This window comes from Limanda limanda, chromosome 1 (genome assembly GCF_963576545.1).
Source record: "Limanda limanda chromosome 1, fLimLim1.1, whole genome shotgun sequence".
Classification (NCBI taxonomy): Eukaryota; Metazoa; Chordata; class Actinopteri; order Pleuronectiformes; family Pleuronectidae; genus Limanda; species Limanda limanda.
The window spans coordinates 23,832,603-23,852,910 of NC_083636.1; the positions used below are offsets into that span (position 1 = coordinate 23,832,603).

At 39.7% G+C, this 20,308-nt stretch overlaps 1 protein-coding gene across 2 annotated transcripts; it reads right to left on the bottom strand.

The window, feature by feature from the left end:
* Positions 1–1,725: 1,725 nt before the first annotated feature.
* Positions 1,726–13,652, bottom strand: septin5b (septin 5b). Of its 2 annotated transcripts, XM_061072302.1 has the most exons (12): positions 13,607–13,652; positions 13,425–13,435; positions 10,584–10,674; positions 9,327–9,413; positions 9,071–9,194; positions 6,209–6,343; positions 6,000–6,117; positions 4,631–4,732; positions 4,208–4,304; positions 3,953–4,088; positions 1,966–2,068; positions 1,726–1,788 (listed from the first exon to the last, which is right to left on the bottom strand). In XM_061072302.1, exons 1-12 carry the CDS (start codon positions 13,650–13,652, stop codon positions 1,726–1,728), a joined length of 1,113 nt encoding a protein of 370 aa, XP_060928285.1. The 2 variants fall into 2 exon arrangements, with proteins under 2 accessions (XP_060928285.1, XP_060928277.1); XM_061072294.1 differs by lacking the exon at positions 13,425–13,435 and having other exon boundaries at positions 13,593–13,652.
* Positions 13,653–20,308: the final 6,656 nt, after the last annotated feature.

Sequence of the window (20,308 nt, forward strand, 5' to 3'; positions counted from 1 at the left end):
CTTTACACGATTTGCCCCCCCAAACCCCAAATAAATGATTGAGACAAAATCAATTTTCAATGCAGCTTTTTGTTTATTAACAGAATTAATTTAACATTACGCATTTCTTAAAACAAAGGTGACTATAAACTATAAATATGAAAGAGGTTATGTTGCTGATTAAGCTGTCTTTCATTTCACTGCAGTGGCTTTGAGACAACCCTCAAGTCCTTCTAAATAAAACTGTCTTAAAATGCGTTTTAAAAAATAAGTACAAATACATACATTTAGGACAGTTTTGTTTTTTGAAAAATTTGAAACAACACAGAATCATCAACATCAGTTTAGTCAATCCACACATTTACTCAATATCATATAAAATCAAATGTTACTTTTTTTTTACCCTCACTGACCCTGTTTTAGTTTGAAAAGTGCTATATACGCAAAAGTTATTATTACTATCAACATAAAGTCAACACAAAGATAGTTTATGTCATTTTAGGCAATTCTTATTTAGGTGATGAATATATGTAGTTCTGGTAAGTTTGGTATTAATTATCTCTGACAGGGAGGTTGAGTTTTCACCACTGTATGTTTGTTTATATGTTATATTGTTTGTTTGTAATAAAGATTAAACAAAAACACTAAACTTGGTGGAAGGATGTTGTATGGGTCAGGCAAGGATCCAGATCAGGGGGCAGATACAGGAATTCATTTTACTTTCTGTAACTTTGTGAGGTAGGTTTTTTTTAACATTTTTGTCATCTAATAATTTATGAATTATTATCAATGAATGATAACATCTATGAGTGTGTGAAAATTTGTTGCAGCTTGATTGGGATTGTTGGGCCTTGGCATGTATGTCCCCTACTTAGTGTAGTTGTTATTCGATGCAGTTAGCTATTTGATGCTGTAAAAGCGGGTGAAACATCATGGTTGACAGCTGAGAACAACACATTGGTGAAGTCTCTGAATTGGTGGTTCCTCGCTACCAAGGCTTCATCCCACGATCACTACTTTACAGACTCTGGCTCAAATGTGCAATACGGCAGCAGTATCCAAGATAATTTCAACTCGTTTCTGGATAGTGAGAGGAATTGGAGACGTGTCTCTCTACATACAGTCTATGATTGAAATACATGTGATAATATCTGTAACCGCTATGGCAGATGGAGAATGAATGATAATGTTGATGATGTAATTCTGTATATCATGCAGCAATACTCAACAAAAGTGCTCTCACAATTGAATTAGTAATTTGCATGTGGGATTGATTTTACATTAGCTTTGCATCTTTGATGATAACAGTTCTGATTGTACATTGCAATACAATTTGGTTTGATCAGATTCATAGTTAAAGATTTTAACCAGTATTTGGAGGATCATCATTGAGGGTCAGCTGCATTCATCTTATTTAAGTTTTTCAAGTACTTGGGAATCTACTGTGATCTAAATGGAACAAAGTAAAATCAACTCTATTGCCTAACGTAACTCACTTGGCTAAAGACTGTTCTGTAAGGTTCTATCATGCCAAAACATTTGAATTAAATTAAAATACATCTGCCAGCATGCTGTCATTCCTCTACAGTTTATTGGTGACCAGTGCTTTGAATATCAGGTAAAATATTGAGTGTTATCATAAAAACATTTCCTAATTTCGTTCTCTGAAGAGATGGCATTAGGAAAAGTATCAATCGTTGCTGTGTTTGACCCTCTTGGTTTGTCTCCGAAATAAAAGGTCAGAGGTCACATGTCCTGCTCATGCATCTGCTGCTGCATCTTCTGGAGCATCTGCTGCATCCTCTTCAGCTGCAGAGGCCGATGACATGGTGACAAGGGACAAGGGAGCAGCAGTGGATGAGAGACAGCTTACACACATGGGTCATCAATTCACATCAGCATCTTGGTTATGTAATACCTGCTGACATGTATTATTCATTGTTTGAGGTTTAAGAAGGCGTCATACGGGAATCATTTTTCACTCACCTCGTCATCTTTCTTTTTGATGATTTTCTCTGTCTCCCCATCCGGTGTGGGCAGCGGCAGGATCGGGATAGGGCTCTCCACCCGCTTGTCTGCATTCATCTTACTGTAACACGACAGATTAACATGAGGCATGGCAGCAGCACAGCAGTGGCTCATGTAACTGAGAGTGTTCAGAGTTTGGAATGCTCAAATAGTAGTGAAAAAAGACTTTGCTCTGGGGGCTATTTCATAGTGAAATTCTTAAGATCAGACCATACATGTTAAAACATTTGTAGTAGAAACCAGTCTTCTTCCAGTTTCCATCTTAATAGAGGCAAAGGACCGACGCAGAAAGCAAATAAACCCAGTAACAAATAAGTATGGCCACCAGATTGGCTCTACAGCAGATACAGAAAGAGCAAACAGATGACATGGATGTATACAAACCATTGGACAGAAACGAATGACAACTTTTTAATACTTTGGATTGAAATTAAAAGGAGGGGAGCCCTTGCTTACATATTACTGTCAAAGTATTAAACGTACACATATTAGCTATACTGTCATTTCATTTGTCATTAGCTTCCAAATAAGACCAGGTTATTTTTGTTGCCTTTATCGAGGAGGTCTGTGGGTAAAGAAGCCATTAACTTGAAAGGAGATTCCTTAAATATTGCAAGATAGGGCTTTTTTTGTTACTTTCTGTGAATTTCTCAAGAAATAAGGGAGAGATCTTAATGGTAAAAGCTAGGCAAGCTTACAGGACGGATATCTACAAATGTGTGAAATTAAACTCTACTTGATGTGAATATAAGGGCACAGTTGGGCATTGGAGAGGGTAAGCACTCAACTGAGTGCGATTCCAGTTGTCTTATTAATTAATTCTTCCAACTAGGACTCCTCCTGTCTTTCCAATCTCTCTCTTCTCTCTCCTTCCATCCTTCGAACCATCACCCACTTCTGGACAATAGTTGCTGGGTTCCACAGCTCAAATGATGGAGCCCACTATAGTGATAAACCTTAAACAAGACAAATTGTGAAAAGTGGTGACACAACAGTGTTCATAACACCGTCTTTCACATTCAGGTACAGGAACTGTAGGCTAATATTAAACTAGTTACCATTCAGCGTCTGAAGATAAGCCCCTAATATCTTTAATTGTATTGGATTTGGCAAGTACACTGTTTACCCCCGAAACTCCAGCAGTGTTTTGTTGACTCAAACACTTCACCCAACCCTCCATTGGCATAGTGGTGAGTAGGAAATGAGTGAATTATAATTTTTGGGTGAACTATTCTTTTAAGTGGAATCTTGCGCTGCCACTACAAACCCATCATCCTCACACACAGGTACTTTCACCATGCTGCCTGTCATGCTGTCTGCTAACCAGTCAGATACCAAGAGCCAAAACACATTTGTGATGCTTTAACAGAATTTTGATCCAATTATTCTTACATTTTTAAGTATTAAATAATTTAGAGGAGTTTAACTTAAACTGGTAATTTTATTTATACGCAGAGCCTTTTGTGGTGAAGTTTTTTGATCAAAAAAGTGAAATATTATTTGGCCAAATTTGGTTGCAAACAAAATTTCCCAAAAAAGCCATATTTCATGTTTTAGCAGTCAGGAAGGAACCGCCATGATATCAGAGGTGGAGGACACTCAAACACATCCAAGAAGGATGAGAGTGGCTTCAATCTGCTTTCCTGGTTTCATGGGTAAGTGGAATTCCACACCAGCCTCAAGCCTAGAGAAATAACCAATAATTGTATTACATGTCTGATATGGAGTTTATTGGTCCCATACTCAACAGCTTCTATGAATTGTGCTCAATTGTGTATTTTGTAATGATCAGTACTTTTTTTTGGTCCATCAGCTAATTATTTGAAAGGTGCACTGTCCCTGCAAAAATGAACATAAGCATGAAAAGGAAATGAGAGGGAAAAAAGGCCACTAAAGTAAAGTAATGGGCTTTTAGAGAAACGTCAGTCAGTGTATAAACACACACCTGGTCATGGTCTGGATGCACTGGGATCTGTAGTTCTCGTAGTGGCAGTCATTGGTGATGTCCTTCAGGTCGTGCATGTGGGTTCGGATCAGCATGGTCCTGAGCTTCACAAAGTCGCAGTGGGACGGGTTCTCCACTGCACAAAGGAAAATATTGACTTAATGCAAACAAATGTTGTCATGGTAACTGAGACCTCAGGCCTTGTGCAGAGGGCTGGGGAAGACAGACACTAAAGTCCAGTTGAGCGATTCTTACCCTCCACGATGCCCCAGGGGTATTGCCTCCCTCTCACCCTCTGACCTTGGGCTTCTACCACAGTGTTGCTGCCGATCACTGCAAACGGAGTGGTCTCCTACACCGCAAAAACACCACATGTAGACATGTTCCTGGAGACTTTACTCAAAGTAAACTAGCAATCGGCGAATAAGTTTACCCAGCATTAAGAATGAAAATAGTTCAATTCTAGCACTAAGTCAAATCTTAGAAAGGAGAAGGAATCAGAAGAAGGACATTTACATGACGGAATGGATATTGCTATTCTGGGTATTGTCTTTTAGTATCCTGCACAGGCATCTCACACTTATAACCAGAGCTGCCAGATATGGTAGTGGAGGAGAAAAGCATGACATAACCTGCTTAAGAGTTGTGCTGCAGATGAGAAACATGTTTTGGACTCACCTTCAGCTCTTTATCTTGCTGCTTGAACCCCTCATCTTCATCAGAGTCGCAGTCAGGGAACTGGTAGACCTTTATCCCATACCTACCTATCTCCTCTCTCAACTAGGACAAAGCACACAAACATCAAAGATATGTTGGACAATATGAACACACACACACACACAAACACACACATACACACATCCTCCCACTGAGTGCTAGTTTGTGGCTGCCCTATATAAAAGCTTTGAAGCTCCAGATAAGATCTTTAGCCACTAGAACAAGCTGAAAATGGATCTCCCATCTAGTTTCCATATATTTGACCAAAGCAGCTCAAAAGATCAATATACTGTGTAAGAACTCATATGCTTATGATTCACATTTAAGGTTTGGCATAGAAAACTATTTTTGTTTTGGCAGTATTATGTGGGAGTAACTCCATGTGATGGGTTATTTGTTTGTTCTCACTTCTTTCTGAGAGCAAGCTGAGAATGGATACTCTAAATCTCATGGTAAACATGAGAAGAGGTATATGGGGAGCAGAGTTTATCACAGGAATCTGCACTTGACACTAGTGCTACAGACGGTTTTAGCATATCCGCTCAGTGTTTTGTCAATTGGCATATTTGTTTATTTGCACATACTAAACAAGGCAGAGTTGTGAATTATGTCCAAGCCATGTTAAGGCCATGAAAGGGAAAAATGTATAAATATGTAATTTTGATATAGAGCTTTCCCAGGTAAACAATGAGTCTACCTTAGCATTAGAGGAGGGTGGGTCTGTTAATATCTCTAATGATAACTAATGAGCACGTTGTGTCTCCACAGTACAGAGGTACTAGTAGATAAACTGTTATTCATCAAGCAATATAGTCGTTACCTCCAACAAGGAGGTTGTGTTTTGTTTGTCTTGTCAGGATTACACAAAGAAACTGGATGGATTATCAAGAAACTTGGTGGAAGGACGTTGTTTGGCTCTAGAAATAACCCATTAAATTTCGGTGACAATTCAAATAACTGATCCAGGAGTTTTGTTTCCCCTTCTTCTCAGTGCATTAGCTTTGGCACAGTTATGCACTCTTAGGGCGCCATTCTAGTACAAATATGTAACCACCAGTTTGACCCTCTCTACCAGTTAAAATTGTTTGTGCATCATTTCTTTTCGCTGATAACTATGTATTATTTTAATAAACATTTCTGTCGATAAATGGTAATTTTTTTCCAGAGAATTAGATGAGATAGAAATCAAACTGTAAGAATTGTTTAGCATAAATCCTGGCAGCTAATTCACAAACTCACCCTCGAAATGAATCAATTTGTATTGTTTAAATTGTACAAAACAGAAAAGGATTGGATGATGGCGGGAGTTATGAATCATGTGTGGTCTGACCTGCTCTTTGAGTTTCTTTATCTCACTGGGAGTGAGACAGTCCGCCTTAGCAATAAGAGGGACCACATTAACCTTGTCCTGCAGGGCCTTCATGAACTCTACATCAACTGGACGAAGCCTGCAGGAGGACATGATCTTTACTGAGTATTTGAATGCATGCATGGACATACAGTAGATACATTGTGTACACATGCCAGTGTGTTAATTACCCATGTCCGAACGGAGGAATGAAATACAGACAGCAGTGCACCCTGTTGTCCTGGATGTTCTTCCTGTTGAGTCCGCTCTCATCCCGGAAGTACTGTTCAAACTGGAGATTGATGTAGTCCGTGACAGGCCGCCAGCTACCAAACACAAACATGTGGTTTTTATGTCAACTCAGCAAACTTTTTAAGTAATAGTTTAGACAAAGATCGATCAACACAGTGAAGGACAGTAGGTCTATTCAAGTACTGCAGCACAGATCTGAGGTGCTTGTTGTTTTCTGAAGTATTTTCATTTTATGCTTGATGTATTAATATGGAAACATTTAAAAACTAGAACATTTTTACTCCAATACATGTATCTAACATCAGTGAATGAACAGAACAGCTTTATGAAATACAATGCAGAGTAAAATAAAAGCACCAGCAAATGCAACTCCCCGATGCTTTTGAAGAACCACAAACTTATACAGACTGAAAAGTACCAGTATGTTTTCTGATGATATTACTTTGCACACCTTAATAAAGGCCTACTTCTTAAATATGACGATTCATCCTCACCTCAGTTAATGTGAAATTCTTCATGAAAGCAGATTCACAAACAGTAGAAACTAGAAATGAAGCTTAGCGTAAGTTAAATCAGGAAGACTTAACCTGCAGACGATCAGCTGATCGTGGGCGTTCCTAAATATCCAGGAACGCCCTTTTTCCTTTTAAGAAGGTTTTTGTATTTTTTCCTTACTCTTGTTGAGGTATAGGTACAGGTATTCCTGTTCGATGCTCTGCTCCACCCCCTTCTCATCCTGATGACATCTCACAGGGGTCTAAAATGCCAAAGACTGTAAAACATTCAAATTTCTTCTGTACGTTTGCCAAAACAAATATTGTAAATTGGGAACCAAGTCTCTCCTGATTGAATATAACCTTACAGTTGTATCCCTCTGGCAACCTTTCAATTTCCATTCAAATCCATGTCGATCCAAACTGTGTGTCCGATTAGTAATATCCTATTGAATCTCATAAGTGTCTTTAAGGAACATTATGATGGCACAGTAAAGTTGACATTTGACCCTTTCCACATAAAATGTCATCAATTCATTATGTTATCCTCTTAGACAAAGTAATGTGTTGAAAAACCCATTTTGTGAGGTGGCCTTTGACAATGAAAATAGAGTCAGTTCATCTTTTAATCTAAGTGAACATTAGAGCCAAATTTAAAGACATTCCTTCAAGACGTTCACAGGAATGAGACAGATGGACGGCCAACCTGTAAACATAAAGCTTCCAGTGACGGCTGTGGCTGGTGTGTGGACATTAAACAGAAGCAACAGCAGATCAATACAACAGGGCAGTGAGGCCGTGAACTATAATCAATGTCCTAAAGAAATCAAATCAATAGTGTAGCTGTGGAAAAACAAATGGAGTGAACATGGCGAATGGAGCAAAAAACGCACAATCCCTCACAGACTGATAAAAAAACAGCTTTAAGAAGACATCTTTTCTTGTAGGTAGTGAGGAAGCTGCAGAACTCTCACAGGAAACGCTGGTCAGCCGTGCACAGGCTCGATATGCAATTAAAATATAAGTCTCCAGGGGACATGGGGACATCAAATCCCCACGATTCAGTCATGCAACACTTTATTGAATTTGATGTGTAAAAGAAATCTGCTGTGTTAAACCAACAAAACAGAAACAGAACAAAAAGGAGACCTCCAATATATAGATGTTACATCATATTTCATGAATGAGCAGATGGCAAAAAACTTTCTAACAGTAACATAAACAAAAAACACTTCCTCTGAAGTTCCATTTTACTTTCTAATGCACCAAGAAAAATCTTCACCCATATATGTTACCATGGTTAACCAGATGATATGCACAGTTAAACTGAGCGCACTTAACTGATCAAAAGTGCGCTGTCCTTTCTCCCCTTTACCATTCTCCTTTACCTCTCTCCTTTCAGTCCACCTTTCACACTTCTTCTCCTCTTATTTCCTGTTCCTTTTACTGTCCTCCTTCCATCCATATCACACTCCACTCATGCTGTGCCGCTTAAGGTCTATTTGCTGCTTGACTGGACAAACAGAGGATCCAGTTCTGCAGTTTACCGACTATTGCCAGATAGCTCAAAGCTTTCACTACGACAGACTGTATACGACTGCTCCCCAACAAGTGAAGACGCTATCGCCCCCTGGTGCCTGGCTGCAATATAGGTCATGAATCCAGCATCCTTCATGTTGTGGGCAGGACATGGAGCAGCTAATAAGGCGAATACGCGTTACATATTTTTTTGTCAGAGATAGTTTCTGTCATTTTAGATCGTTCCTATCCGACACATTTTGTCTAAGTTGTCCTTTTTCCAGTAGGTTTGGTTTTGATGTTATAGAAGAGGATGAAAAACATCACGATGGCTCCATGTCCATGATCCCTACGACACAGACTCTTGCTCCAAATGCCTTCAACGGTGCAAGATGGCAGCGTTCATATCTGGGTCTAAATTGTACGAATTGTTGTTTGCCCTAGAATGGGGCCTATATTGGATTCAATTTATTGTCATTATATTGAATACATTATATTTACATCAGTAGCAGGTCTTCTCTATGGAGGCCGCCATGTTTTTTACACTCAAACTAAACACCTTTTAAGTTTTTATAACAACTGAAGGTTACCACAGGTTCTCTCTCATGTTTGGAAGGGGAGGGTGAGGGGGATTCAGCTGCAACATGCGGCTTCACCACTAGATGTCACTAAATTCTACACACTGAACCTTTAACTTAAAGCCAGAGAAAGCTAACAGTATTATTCATCATACAATCTCAGAATGCCACTTTAATTGACCAGGTCTTAGGATACACAGTCAACACCTACCACTCTGTGTTGTTGACAGCGTCCCCAAAACCCGGGGTGTCCACAATAGTTAGTTTCAACTTCACCCCCTTCTCTTCGATGTCCACCGTGTGCTTCGTGATCTCAACCGTCTGACTGATGCGCTCTGAAAAATCAAACACACGGAGACATTCATCAAAGTCCATCTCTTGCACAGGTCTCTACAGTTTATCTGGGCTGAAGACAAAAACATAGATATAGATATAATATGGGGACGTCTGATTGGACGGTGACTCACCCTCAGCATTGAGTAGTTTTCTGTCCTTATGCAGATCAGTGAGGAACAAGCTGTTCACAAGGGTGGATTTACCCAGACCAGATTCACCTGTAATACACATACACACAGAGGTGAAGTACCGTACTTAAGAACAGTTTTATGGGAACTCTACTTTACTTGTTAATTTTCATTTGATGCTGTTTTTTTATTTGCAAAAACCGAGAGAAAACAGTACACAATAAACAAAGCTATGAGTTTGATGACACAATATATATATATATATAAGTACATATTTAAGGAAGAAAATAAACAGCCAAATCGGATGCGTATGTTGAGTAACGCAATTTAACATCCCTTCAATAAGTGCAAACTTAAGCTAACAAGTAGCTGAAGAAAAAAAAATTAAATCAGTTAATCATAATTGTATGAAAGTACTGAATATACAGATGAGAACGTTAGCAGCTAAGAAATAGCACAATGTATGGATTAATGGACAAGCTGAATAAACTGTTTAAGTGCATGATCAAAGAAATACAAACAGTTACAAGGTCAAATAATTAAGCGGAATGGGCATTATGTGTCTGACAAGTTGCAGCAACTTTGCCTCACTACAGGAACCTGGGGGCTCCAATCATCAGACCTGTGAAGAGAAGGCTCCTCCAAAATGTGTGTCTACAATTTAGAAACCTCCAAAAATGGAAAGCTATTAAACTTGTGTTTTATAAGGGTCTGTAGCATGGCCTGGAGTTTTCATGTCTTTACCTTGAACTAAAAAGTTGTTGTATTTGGCCTGAAGACATCTCCATGGCAATATTCAGTCATGATCGCTTCACCTACTGGACACAGGTAATGACTTTTTCTATCACTGGGCCCAATCATGCAGTTATATTCTATATGAATATATCTCATCTGAAACTGCTATCAGACATGCAATGAACTGTCCGGACATTATCCAGGAGCTGTGTGTGAGAAGGCAAATGTCCGATTCCAAATGGCCCCACATGAGAACACAGCAGTGGACCCCCTGCAGAAAACACTGCAAGCGAATGAAGGATGATCACATTTCGAACACACAATAATACAAATAACTCAGCATACAAAATTGGTTCCATACACATAGAAGACACAGATGTCAAGAGAGCCAACGGCTTCTGTCTTATATAAAGTATTTTAAAATTACTTTGCTGTACAAATAAATGTGATTTTCCTTTCTTTATGCAGTCCAGGGCAGGTACTGAGTCAGATACAAGTAAGAAAGGGTTTGACATCACTTCTCACCTGCCACCATGAGGGTGAAGTCAAATCCTTTTTTCACAGACTTCCTGTGCACCTGGTTGGGCAGCGTCGCAAATCCAACATAGTCCTTTTCCTAGAGTCACATGGAAACAGAAATGCAGTGTTAAATCAGCGGCAGTGACTCTGGCTCAGCAGCAGTAAGTAAATGTATACAGATGATGATGGCTGACACACAGGATGCTGGGTCAGATCTACTCCTTTGTGGTACAGTAACTGTGTTAGTAGGACATTCCCATGATTCTCTTCATGTTTTATTGAAGTGGCAAAGAGAGTGTAGTGGAGCGACTGGGAGCATGCCCTGGGGTACACCAAGTATTCATAATGTAGAGAGGCAAGCCGCCACTGGCACTGGAGGAGGGGGGTGGTGACAAACACAGCAAAGATATACAGTATATGTGAATCTGAATACTTAGTGAGGAGGAAGAAAAAGGTTAAATAGGGTATATGCAGCTTTTAAAACTCATGAAATTCAATTTTCCTAAAAAGAACCTGGAGGATATATGTAAAAGTCTTGAATTTTATTTACAACTGTTTGTGCGGTTTGAATTTAAGACCCTTCGGCCTTTGCAGAAGTGCAAACTACTGAGTGACTTTCTAGTTGAAAAGGTTTTGTGTCTCTCAATATTATTTAGTTTTTCTTTGTGAAAGCATTTTATGGTCCTTTAAATCTCTGGTGATTTTGTGAGTTGAAAACGTCTTGTGATAATTGCATCTCTTTGTAGTCCTTTACATCAGTTCTGTCATTTTCAAACAAGAAACAGTCCCTCTGATCCATACATAGGTCCAGATCATGTTAAACACTGACAAATACAAACAGTTGATATAAAGTTAAATAATGTACTTTATATGATATCAAAAAGTTATGATTTGAATTCGATGACTGCTGGAGAAACGCTGAGACAACGACTGGAACAGGAACAAACAGCTCTGAAGGAGGCAGATGGTGTGTGATGTGGACTAAGCAGACTGGTCAGAGAGAAGTACAGCCCCCCCATCATGCACTAGATTTCTCTACTTGAGGATACAAGCAGCTTTTAAGGCCAAATCTAATGTAGAGATAATTCGCTTGACTTGTTAGGGAGCGACTGAGGAGCTGTGTATATGGAGATGTGTGTCCAAAAGGTGGGAGGGATGTTCTCTGTGTTTCTGTCTCTTTGGTTTCGATAAAGCTTCCATATTGACATTTTGTCTGTGGATGCGTTTCACACCTACACACATTTCACAGAAATACACATATCCAGACTGCTGGATAACACCACACTGCTCTGACTCAGAGCTGCCATCCAAGACAACATGAAAACACTGAACTGTGAAGCAGGACAATGGCAAAAAGAATCATGAGAGGAAAACTGCTCCAGGGATTTTGGGAGTTATGCAGCAAATCTGAAAATAAAGATGTTCACACTGGAGATTGTAAGGAAGGAGATGGTTCATGTTCTAGGATATCATATGACCCCCTGAGCTCTGATACACATGTAAACATACAACTTGTTTTCTGATATTAAGTAGTTTTAAAACTGGAATAAATCATTGTATTCCATGCTGTCTCACATGATTTCTTGATGCAAAAGCTTCTTCCAGGTGGGGATTTGCTGTATCTAACTTTAAACTGAAGGTTGTTTTTTTACATCTGCTGTTGGTTGGACAAAATAATGTCTGAACATGTAATTAAGGAGTTTATAACATACAACACGAATGATTAAGAATAATCATTCATTAGTGGATGGTGAAATAAATGTCCTGCATTCAACTTTATTTAAGAAGTTATTAAAAAACATCTATAGATTAATAGTCTGTCTTTAAACTGTCAGACAATTGTGTCTTTAGTCATTTGATTCCAGCTTCTCAAATGTGAGTCTCCTCTGCTTCTTCTTATGGCTGTTATTCGGATGAAAAAATTGTTTCTGACATTTAATCACCTAAACAATCAATTGATTGGTAGTGATAATGAATTTCAATAGTTGCATGTCTAACCACCTTATACACGATGAATAAAAGTATATCTTCATATTTGAGAAGCTGTTATCACAGAATTCTGGCTTTTATTATTGCTTAAAGGTGACTGAGAGGATTCATTGATGAACAGACTGCATGACTGTCCTGCTCATCATCAGCTGCAGATTCACGTTTACAGATGTTGGACAGATGTTATGAAATGATGGAAATGGACGTGGGTAAGTGAGCGTGAGGACAAGATATGAACAACTTCTGATTTGGTCCATGAAAACTGAAATAGTGACATTGTACAGTAGCAAGTGCAACAAAGCTAAATGACACAAAATACACACACACACTGTGTCCCCATGACTTCAGAGGACATTACATTGACTTACATTAGACCTTGATTGTTACTACTTGCCTAACCGTATACCCTAACCTAACCTTGAATCTTCATCTTAAAATTGAATAATCTATATTATGGGGACATTATTTTTGTCCCCATAAGGAAGACAATTCCATAATGTGACCCTGTAAACAGATGTAGGTCCCCACATCATGAGCAATATGTGGAACACACACTCACACTTACACACATTCTCACACTTTAGTCTTTCTATAGTTCTGAGGACCTCATTGACACAAAGCATTCCCTGCTGGCCCCTTACTCTAACCTCAACCATCACAACTAAATACCTAGACCCAAACCTTACCGTGACCGAAAGCTAATTGTAACCCCAACATAAAACCAAGTGTCCTTTGAGGGTTTGAGGACCAGACAACGTGTCCTCACAACAGAAGACACACACGCACACACACACACACACACACACACACACTGTGTCACACACGCCCACACACCTTCGTACCCTGTGTTTCTCTTACCTCTCCATCATCTGAGGACAGATTCCAGGGAGACGTCGGAGCGTTTGGGCAGCAGGTGCCAGCCACATGCAGGAGAATGTCCGGATGGGAATAAAAGCACAGTGTGGGTTTCTGGACACTCTCCGATCGAGGCTTGATGAATGTGAATGGCTGGCGGTGATTAGTGACCTGCAGGTGCTCACCTGACCGGGGCGGACGGCTCCTGAAGCGGCTGCTGTTGGCCGTCATGTTGGCTCCGTGGAGGATGGATCTGGATGAGGGGCGGTTGTGGTCTGGTTCCTTTACCGACGTCTGCACGGGGTCTCACAGCTGCAGCAGCAAGATGTGCTTCCAACAGCAGCAATCAGACCTGCAGGAGTTCATCTATATCACACGCACACCAAAACCTCCGCATCCATCATTTTACACTGTGTGTTGTCGTGCGCGTTCACTGGTCTGCTGGTCGTGCGCAGACAAAGTGGTTGCAGTTCATGTGCATCTCCAGGGGGTGGCAGTGTGACTCTGTTCCTGCAAGATTAATCACAGAGCATTGAACAGCCTAAAGGGATAGTTCACCCAAAAATGAAAAGTCACTCATTATCTACTCACCATGAAGGCGATGGAGGGATGGATTAAGTGTTTGAGGCCACAAACACTGAAGGAGTTTAAGTGGTATTTAATGTACATATAAAATACAATTGAAGTGACATTAGACTGATTCTTCAAACGTAAAAAACAACCATGTTGGAGCTAAATGTCCAATGTGATCCACACATGGCTTATATCAGAGCATATTTAGGTTAAAAACACAGTGTAAGCAACGCCATTGAGTAAAATTGTAATGTCGGGGCTTACGGACACTTGGGTGACACCACGGGAGCAATATGGGAGCATTTTATGTGTTTTTCTGTTTTTCTGTTTTTTTTTTTTTTTTTTAAGTTTGAGGAATCAAATTGTATTGGAGTTTGGCTGCAACACTGTTTACCCCTGAAACTCCAAAAGTGTTTTGCAGACTCACACACTTCACCAAACCCTCATCATAGTAGTGAGTAGATAATGAGCTAATTTTCATTTTGGGGTGAACTATCCCGTTAACGTCTTGTGACCCACTGCTTTATCAAGAATAAGAAAACAGTACTTTTTAAACATAAGGGACGATGTGAATGGTAAAGACAGTACATAGCATTTTACACTTTCATGCAATTATATACAACAATGTAAAATAAAATGTCCTTCCCTTTTATAATTTCCACAATACAAAACCCCCCACTGACATTAACAACAGACACACACAGTTGAATCTAGGTCATATATTATCTGACCTCATCACGTCCTACTCAAAATAAGATAAGGGTTAGGGGTATAATTTTATAAATTCTCTAATACGTGTCCATGGGGCACCCAGCCCCTTATCATAACCTTTTAGTAGTGAGGATGGACTAGTGGCAGAAACTTGGACTATGGGCAGAAAAGGTCTCTGGTTCGTCTCTGGTTCGACTCCAGGGAGAAACAACAAAAAGACGAACCTGGATCTGTCCAAAAATCCAAGAGGATTCTCCTTACCCTGTATAGTGCCCCTGAGCAAGGCACCTTACTCCCCTAACATCTGCTCCCCGGCGACGTACACGGCTGCACACTGTACTGTGTGTCTGACACCAGATGGGTTAAAAGCAGAGGTTACATTTCCCCTTGCATTAGTGTGCCTGTGCATGTCTGTGCATGTGTGTGGGATAATAAAATGTATCTTAATCTTAATCTTAATCTTCATCGATAAAGAATCCAGGGAATCCTTCAGCCAATTATGTATAGCCGTCTGGTTTACGATTGCTAAGTATTGTCCTCCTCACAGAGAGGAAGGCTTGAGCAAAAGTACATTGCATGCATCTTCAGACTTCTTTTTCTATTCTTATTTTGTAAAATTGTTACAATCCTATTAAATGAAATACACACACATTTAATAATGCCCCCATTATTTCCCCAAAAAATGTTCACATGTGCACGATTGAATGTCTCTGAATGTTAAAATGCTGAAAAAATGTATTAAAGGAATTAAAAAAAAATATCCTGCATCCGGCCCCTGATTTAAATCAACACTCAAACTGAATGAGTTTTTCCCTGACAAACATATGACTCATTCCACCAAGTTTCATGGACATTGCTTCAGTTGTTTTTGTGTTATCTTGCTTAAATATAAACATACTAACAAAACACAGAGAGAGGTGAAAGTAACCTCCTTGATGATGGGAGATATGTCAAACCAGCTCCATGAGGTTAACATCTGCAGACTGTGCAGCTCTTTGCTCCCACAGCCATCACTGACACTGCAGCATCATTTGCAGTTTCTTTAAATGAAACACCTCTAATGGTCTGTGTGACATGCTTTGTTAATACAGGTTTCTCAACATAACAATATATATACCATACTTCTAGCAGAGGACTTGTCCTAGCAATGCATCAGAGGCTATAGCAGTCATAAGCGTTTTATAGGATAGGTTCACAAACAAATAGGTGGCTGGAGGAGCAGTGACAGTTCTCTCTCCTGTTCACATTCATTTTCCTGCATCTGTAGTCTTTGTTCTGTGTAAAGATCATTTCAAACGTTTAAATATTTTTATATTTTTAATTTGTAGTCAAACCCTGCGTTAGTTGTTCTTCATTAAGAGTTTGAACATGAGTTAATGCAGCAGTGTTCATATGGAAACCATGATGTACACCTGACTAGGAACATTTTGAACCTGTCCTTAGCTTAACCTAACCAGATGCTAAGTTAGAGGCTGCTCCAGAGCTTTTCTCTTATCCATCAATCAATCAATCAATTTTTATTTATAGCCCATATTCACAAATCAAAATTTGTCTCATAGGGCTTTAACAAGGTGTGACATCCTTTGCCCTTTACCCTCAACAACACCCTCTTATTATAGCAGAAGGTTATTCAATCTTTTATTTTCCCACCTGAAACAGTTAAAAGTCAATTGCGTATACAAAGAGCTTCATAAGGTGCAAATGAAAAACGATTAAAACACGATTCAATGAAAGAAAAACAAAAAATTATATAAAATTCTGGTAATTTAATAATATAACACAAAGATGCAATTTTTTATGAATATACTGTAGTAGCATCATGTGGGACATATAATCGGCAGATAAAATAAAACTCTACAGGCTGAAACTATAGTCTATGTAGATGTATCAAATTCAGGGCAGTGTATTGGTCGTCTTACAGCAAAAAGTTTCTGGTTTGGACCTGACAGCCGACCAGGGCCTTTCTATATGGAGTTTAGATGTTCTCCCCGTTTCTATGTGGCTCCTCCAACTTCCTCTTACAGTCCACAGACATGCAGCTTAGGTTATTTGGAGACTATATCTAAGCTCTGTGACAGACTGGTGACCTGTCCAGTGTACCCCGCCTCTCACCTGTTACTTCTCAATGGCTTTTTTTTTCTTCCACTTTACCTGCATTTAAATACCAGTAGGAAACAAGTCGTTCACTGACACGTTCCTCGATTCAGAAAATAACACACAACTGTCAATCTGTAAATACAGTAAACACACAGCCAACAGCTGCTGCACAGTCAGAAATGCTGGTCATTTCCCTGCTTCATGAATCAATCACAGCTCGGTGTCAGAAGACGAGTCCCAGCGGTCAGTGACAGTGAGTGATTCATTCAGAACACACTTGAGACTTGTCCCGTGGCGCTGACAGCTACCTGAGAGAGGAGGAGACAGCATGGAAACAATGATGAGAGCGTGGGAGTGGAGGCAGGAGCAGGGTGCCATAACTGACTGTTTCCTGTGCTGGTTACATGGGTGGTGCTGGGTGTGGGTGGGTGTGGGGTGGTCAGACAATGAGAGACCCCCCTCCCACTATCACCCAAAACACATTTGCTCTGATCTCAGGGCCAACAGGATCACAGTGACCTCTGTGCACAAACAAGATTAACGCTGGTGTCACTCTTTATGTATTTCTAATAGTTTCTGCATGCTGCTCCGGTGCCCCCACTTCTGGCAAAGCTCAGTTACAGCAGCATGAGCCAGAGACCAGGCCTGAACGTGATAAACTGGGATTAACATGATGCAATATAATAACCCCGATTTGAATGTTTTAATCTCTGGCAGCTGACAGCAAACACCAGGAACCCTCATCCAAATATCAACAATAACACTGCACACTTTCAACTGCTAGGTTTTGTTAGGGTCCACACGGGCTGCTGCCAAATACTGAAGGAATTATCAACGTTATCATGTTAATAAGAGAGATTATAATATTGTGTAAATAATTTAGCACTTCTCAATTTCCTTTTGCCATTCGCACTCCATGTAACTATTAGTGTTGTGTATTATTGTATAACTCATATACCCCGTCCCAAAAAACACACCATAAACAAAGAAGCAATTGCATTTAAAGCATTCATTTTTTTTCTCATTTTTGTATTGTCATATCTTCTAATGATTATAATTGTGATGCAAAGCACTTTGTAATGTTGTCTTTTGCCTCCTCATGTTTTCTGTTAAAATAATGTAAAACTTTAATATGTGACAAACACTTTCTGAATAAATCAGTATTAAAAGTTAACTGATGATGTCAAATCTCCAGCTGTAGTGACTTAGAGGTGTTTTATGGTTCTGTTTTGACTCTGACAGCTCTGGATAAGGGTTAGAGAAAGATCACATTACCCACAAAATGTCTTTTCTAGGAGGTGGGCATGTGTTTGAGAAACATGATTGTGTGTACCGTGCCCATGTGAGAACATCAGTGTGCAATAATATGAGCGCTTCCTGCCCACAGACAGAGATGCAGCTCAGGGTCACACAGTGACTTCAGCTCGGAAACAGGCTAACGCAGGAAGGCCTGGAGCTCAGTGCCGGACAATAGCCCATCACATGTGCCCAACGTTGATTCCTTGGTCGCTGTCGAATACGCCATCGCACAGGAGGAAGTGCTTATTGTTCTGAGTCTAGCCTTCACTCTTTTTCACTTTAGAGGAACAATGGAAGCACATAGGGGTGAGGGCAGAGATAGAAGCAGGAGGAAAACTTTGTTTTTACTTGTGTTAAAACAATACTTAGTAAAAACAAACGAATTCCAGGAAAGAAATGGATCAAAGAATTATGGTTCATGCTGATCCACTATGAGTCATTTTTGTCGTTCCCTGGTCCATCTAAATTTTTTTATAAAATTCAAAATGCCAAGAAAACACAGACAGTGAATGAGATTTAAGCTGATTTTTTATTTGTCAGGCCAACATTTGGTGACTTCCAGGTGTTTAAATACTTACTGAAACACTACATAGACAGAGATAAAGAGTCGTTGAGGACAGAGACGTGCAGAGGCCAGGAATAGAAAGAGAAACAAGCAGAAAAGAAGGAGATTTAGTTTGGCCGTTGGGTTATCTCTCTGATTGTGCTCCACAGAGACGGGAAATGGTGGCTGTTACACACAGGAAATGAGCTGATGGCGCAGATAAGGCGGGAAAATCAACTCTGGAAATCAAAACAAGTCCATGCCGATGTAGCTGGGGGACCGCAGACGGGAGTGCTGAGGAGGTGGCATGAGGATTAAAGGAATAGTCTCTTGAAAACACTCCATGTAGGCGTGAGAGCTGCTTCTGAAAAATGTGTTGTTTTATTCATTTGGCTGGTTTCAGTTTTTTCTGACTCGAATTTCTATCTCACAGGGGGAAGACTGGGATCGGGCCTTCTGTTTGGCGGACGCCCACTCTACCCTTCAGCCACACAGCCTTATTCCGATCCGACTGGATGACATCATCATAAACAAGGTTTTGTTTTAAGAAAGATAATAGTTTCATAGATACGATAATCTTGGTTTTTAGTCAACACAGTAAAACAGGACATTTTCTGCCGTTAGGAATCTTTAAATAAAATAAAGTTTGATAAAAGATGGAGCTAGCCACACTCTGAAGTAGTGTGGGATCCTGGGAGTTGTTGTCCTCAGGGCTTGTGGTTCAGGAGCTGAATTCTCCTCAAAGACCTCCTCCTCCCCAAAACAAACAGAGACATTGATTTAATCCAGTAACAAACTGAATACAGAAGCTTTTATGTTGAAAATCTTTGCATGAGAATCTGGAACCATGAAATAATTGAGATTTTTCTTTGTACATGAAAAATTGCTAACAACATAGTTGACTTTGACTATAAAGCTGCTGTGAGCCGATATGCTGCTGCTAACGTTTTCTCAGAATGTTTCTCTAATAACTTTAGATCCAGAAGTCACACAACAAACATTCCTCATGCTGTTTAAATATATATTATTAAAAATCACAGAGGTCTGATAAGAAAATGTGACTTGAAACTGGATAAAAAGTCCATTAGTCAAACAAACACTACGCTGACACATGCACAAAGGCAACAGGATGCCGCTGACAGGCGACCAACTCACTGCAACAAACTCACTGTTACCTTAATGAAAATGACATATTTTCTAAACAAATCAACAACATATTTAACAGAAGTCGAGTTCTTTTGAGACTTTTGAATGTGGAAAAGTTACATATTATATCTTTAAAATGATTGGGGTCATGTTTCAATGAAACTTACAGTGAGTGTGAAAAGGAAACAGGAACAAACTTAAAAATATTTAGGTCAAAAGTACAGTTGTAAGAAGGCTGAATGAACACAGAACAATAACCTGATTAATTATTCTTTCAGCATTTTGAGGTCACATATGAACAGGACTGCTGGGACATGTGTTGGGGCAACATCGATGGATCACAGCCTGGAGGGGTCGTATTGAAGAGCCCATTGACCTCCATGTTCAGTGACATGTATGTAAAGTGTGTCTCAGTGACAGCACATCTCACTGCAGCAGAAGATCAGAGTCATCACACAATCATCCATCATCATGCTGGAAAGATGCTTTAGATGAACACTGACCCTGTGGTGTGGGT

What these genes read in the sequence shown, in the direction of transcription:
- septin5b (XM_061072294.1), bottom strand. Translation starts at nt 13,652, where the DNA reads ATGACGGCCAACAGCAGCCGCTTCAGGAGCCGTCCGCCCCGGTCAGGT. An exon ending in TAAAGAAACTCAAAGAGCAG is followed by an intron (nt 4,733 to 5,999) that starts GTCAGACCACAC and finishes GCTTTGTCCTAG; the next exon opens with TTGAGAGAGGAGATAGGTAG. An exon ending in TCAAAAAGAAAGATGACGAG is followed by an intron (nt 1,789 to 1,965) that starts GTGAGTGAAAAA and finishes CGGCCTCTGCAG; the next exon opens with CTGAAGAGGATGCAGCAGAT.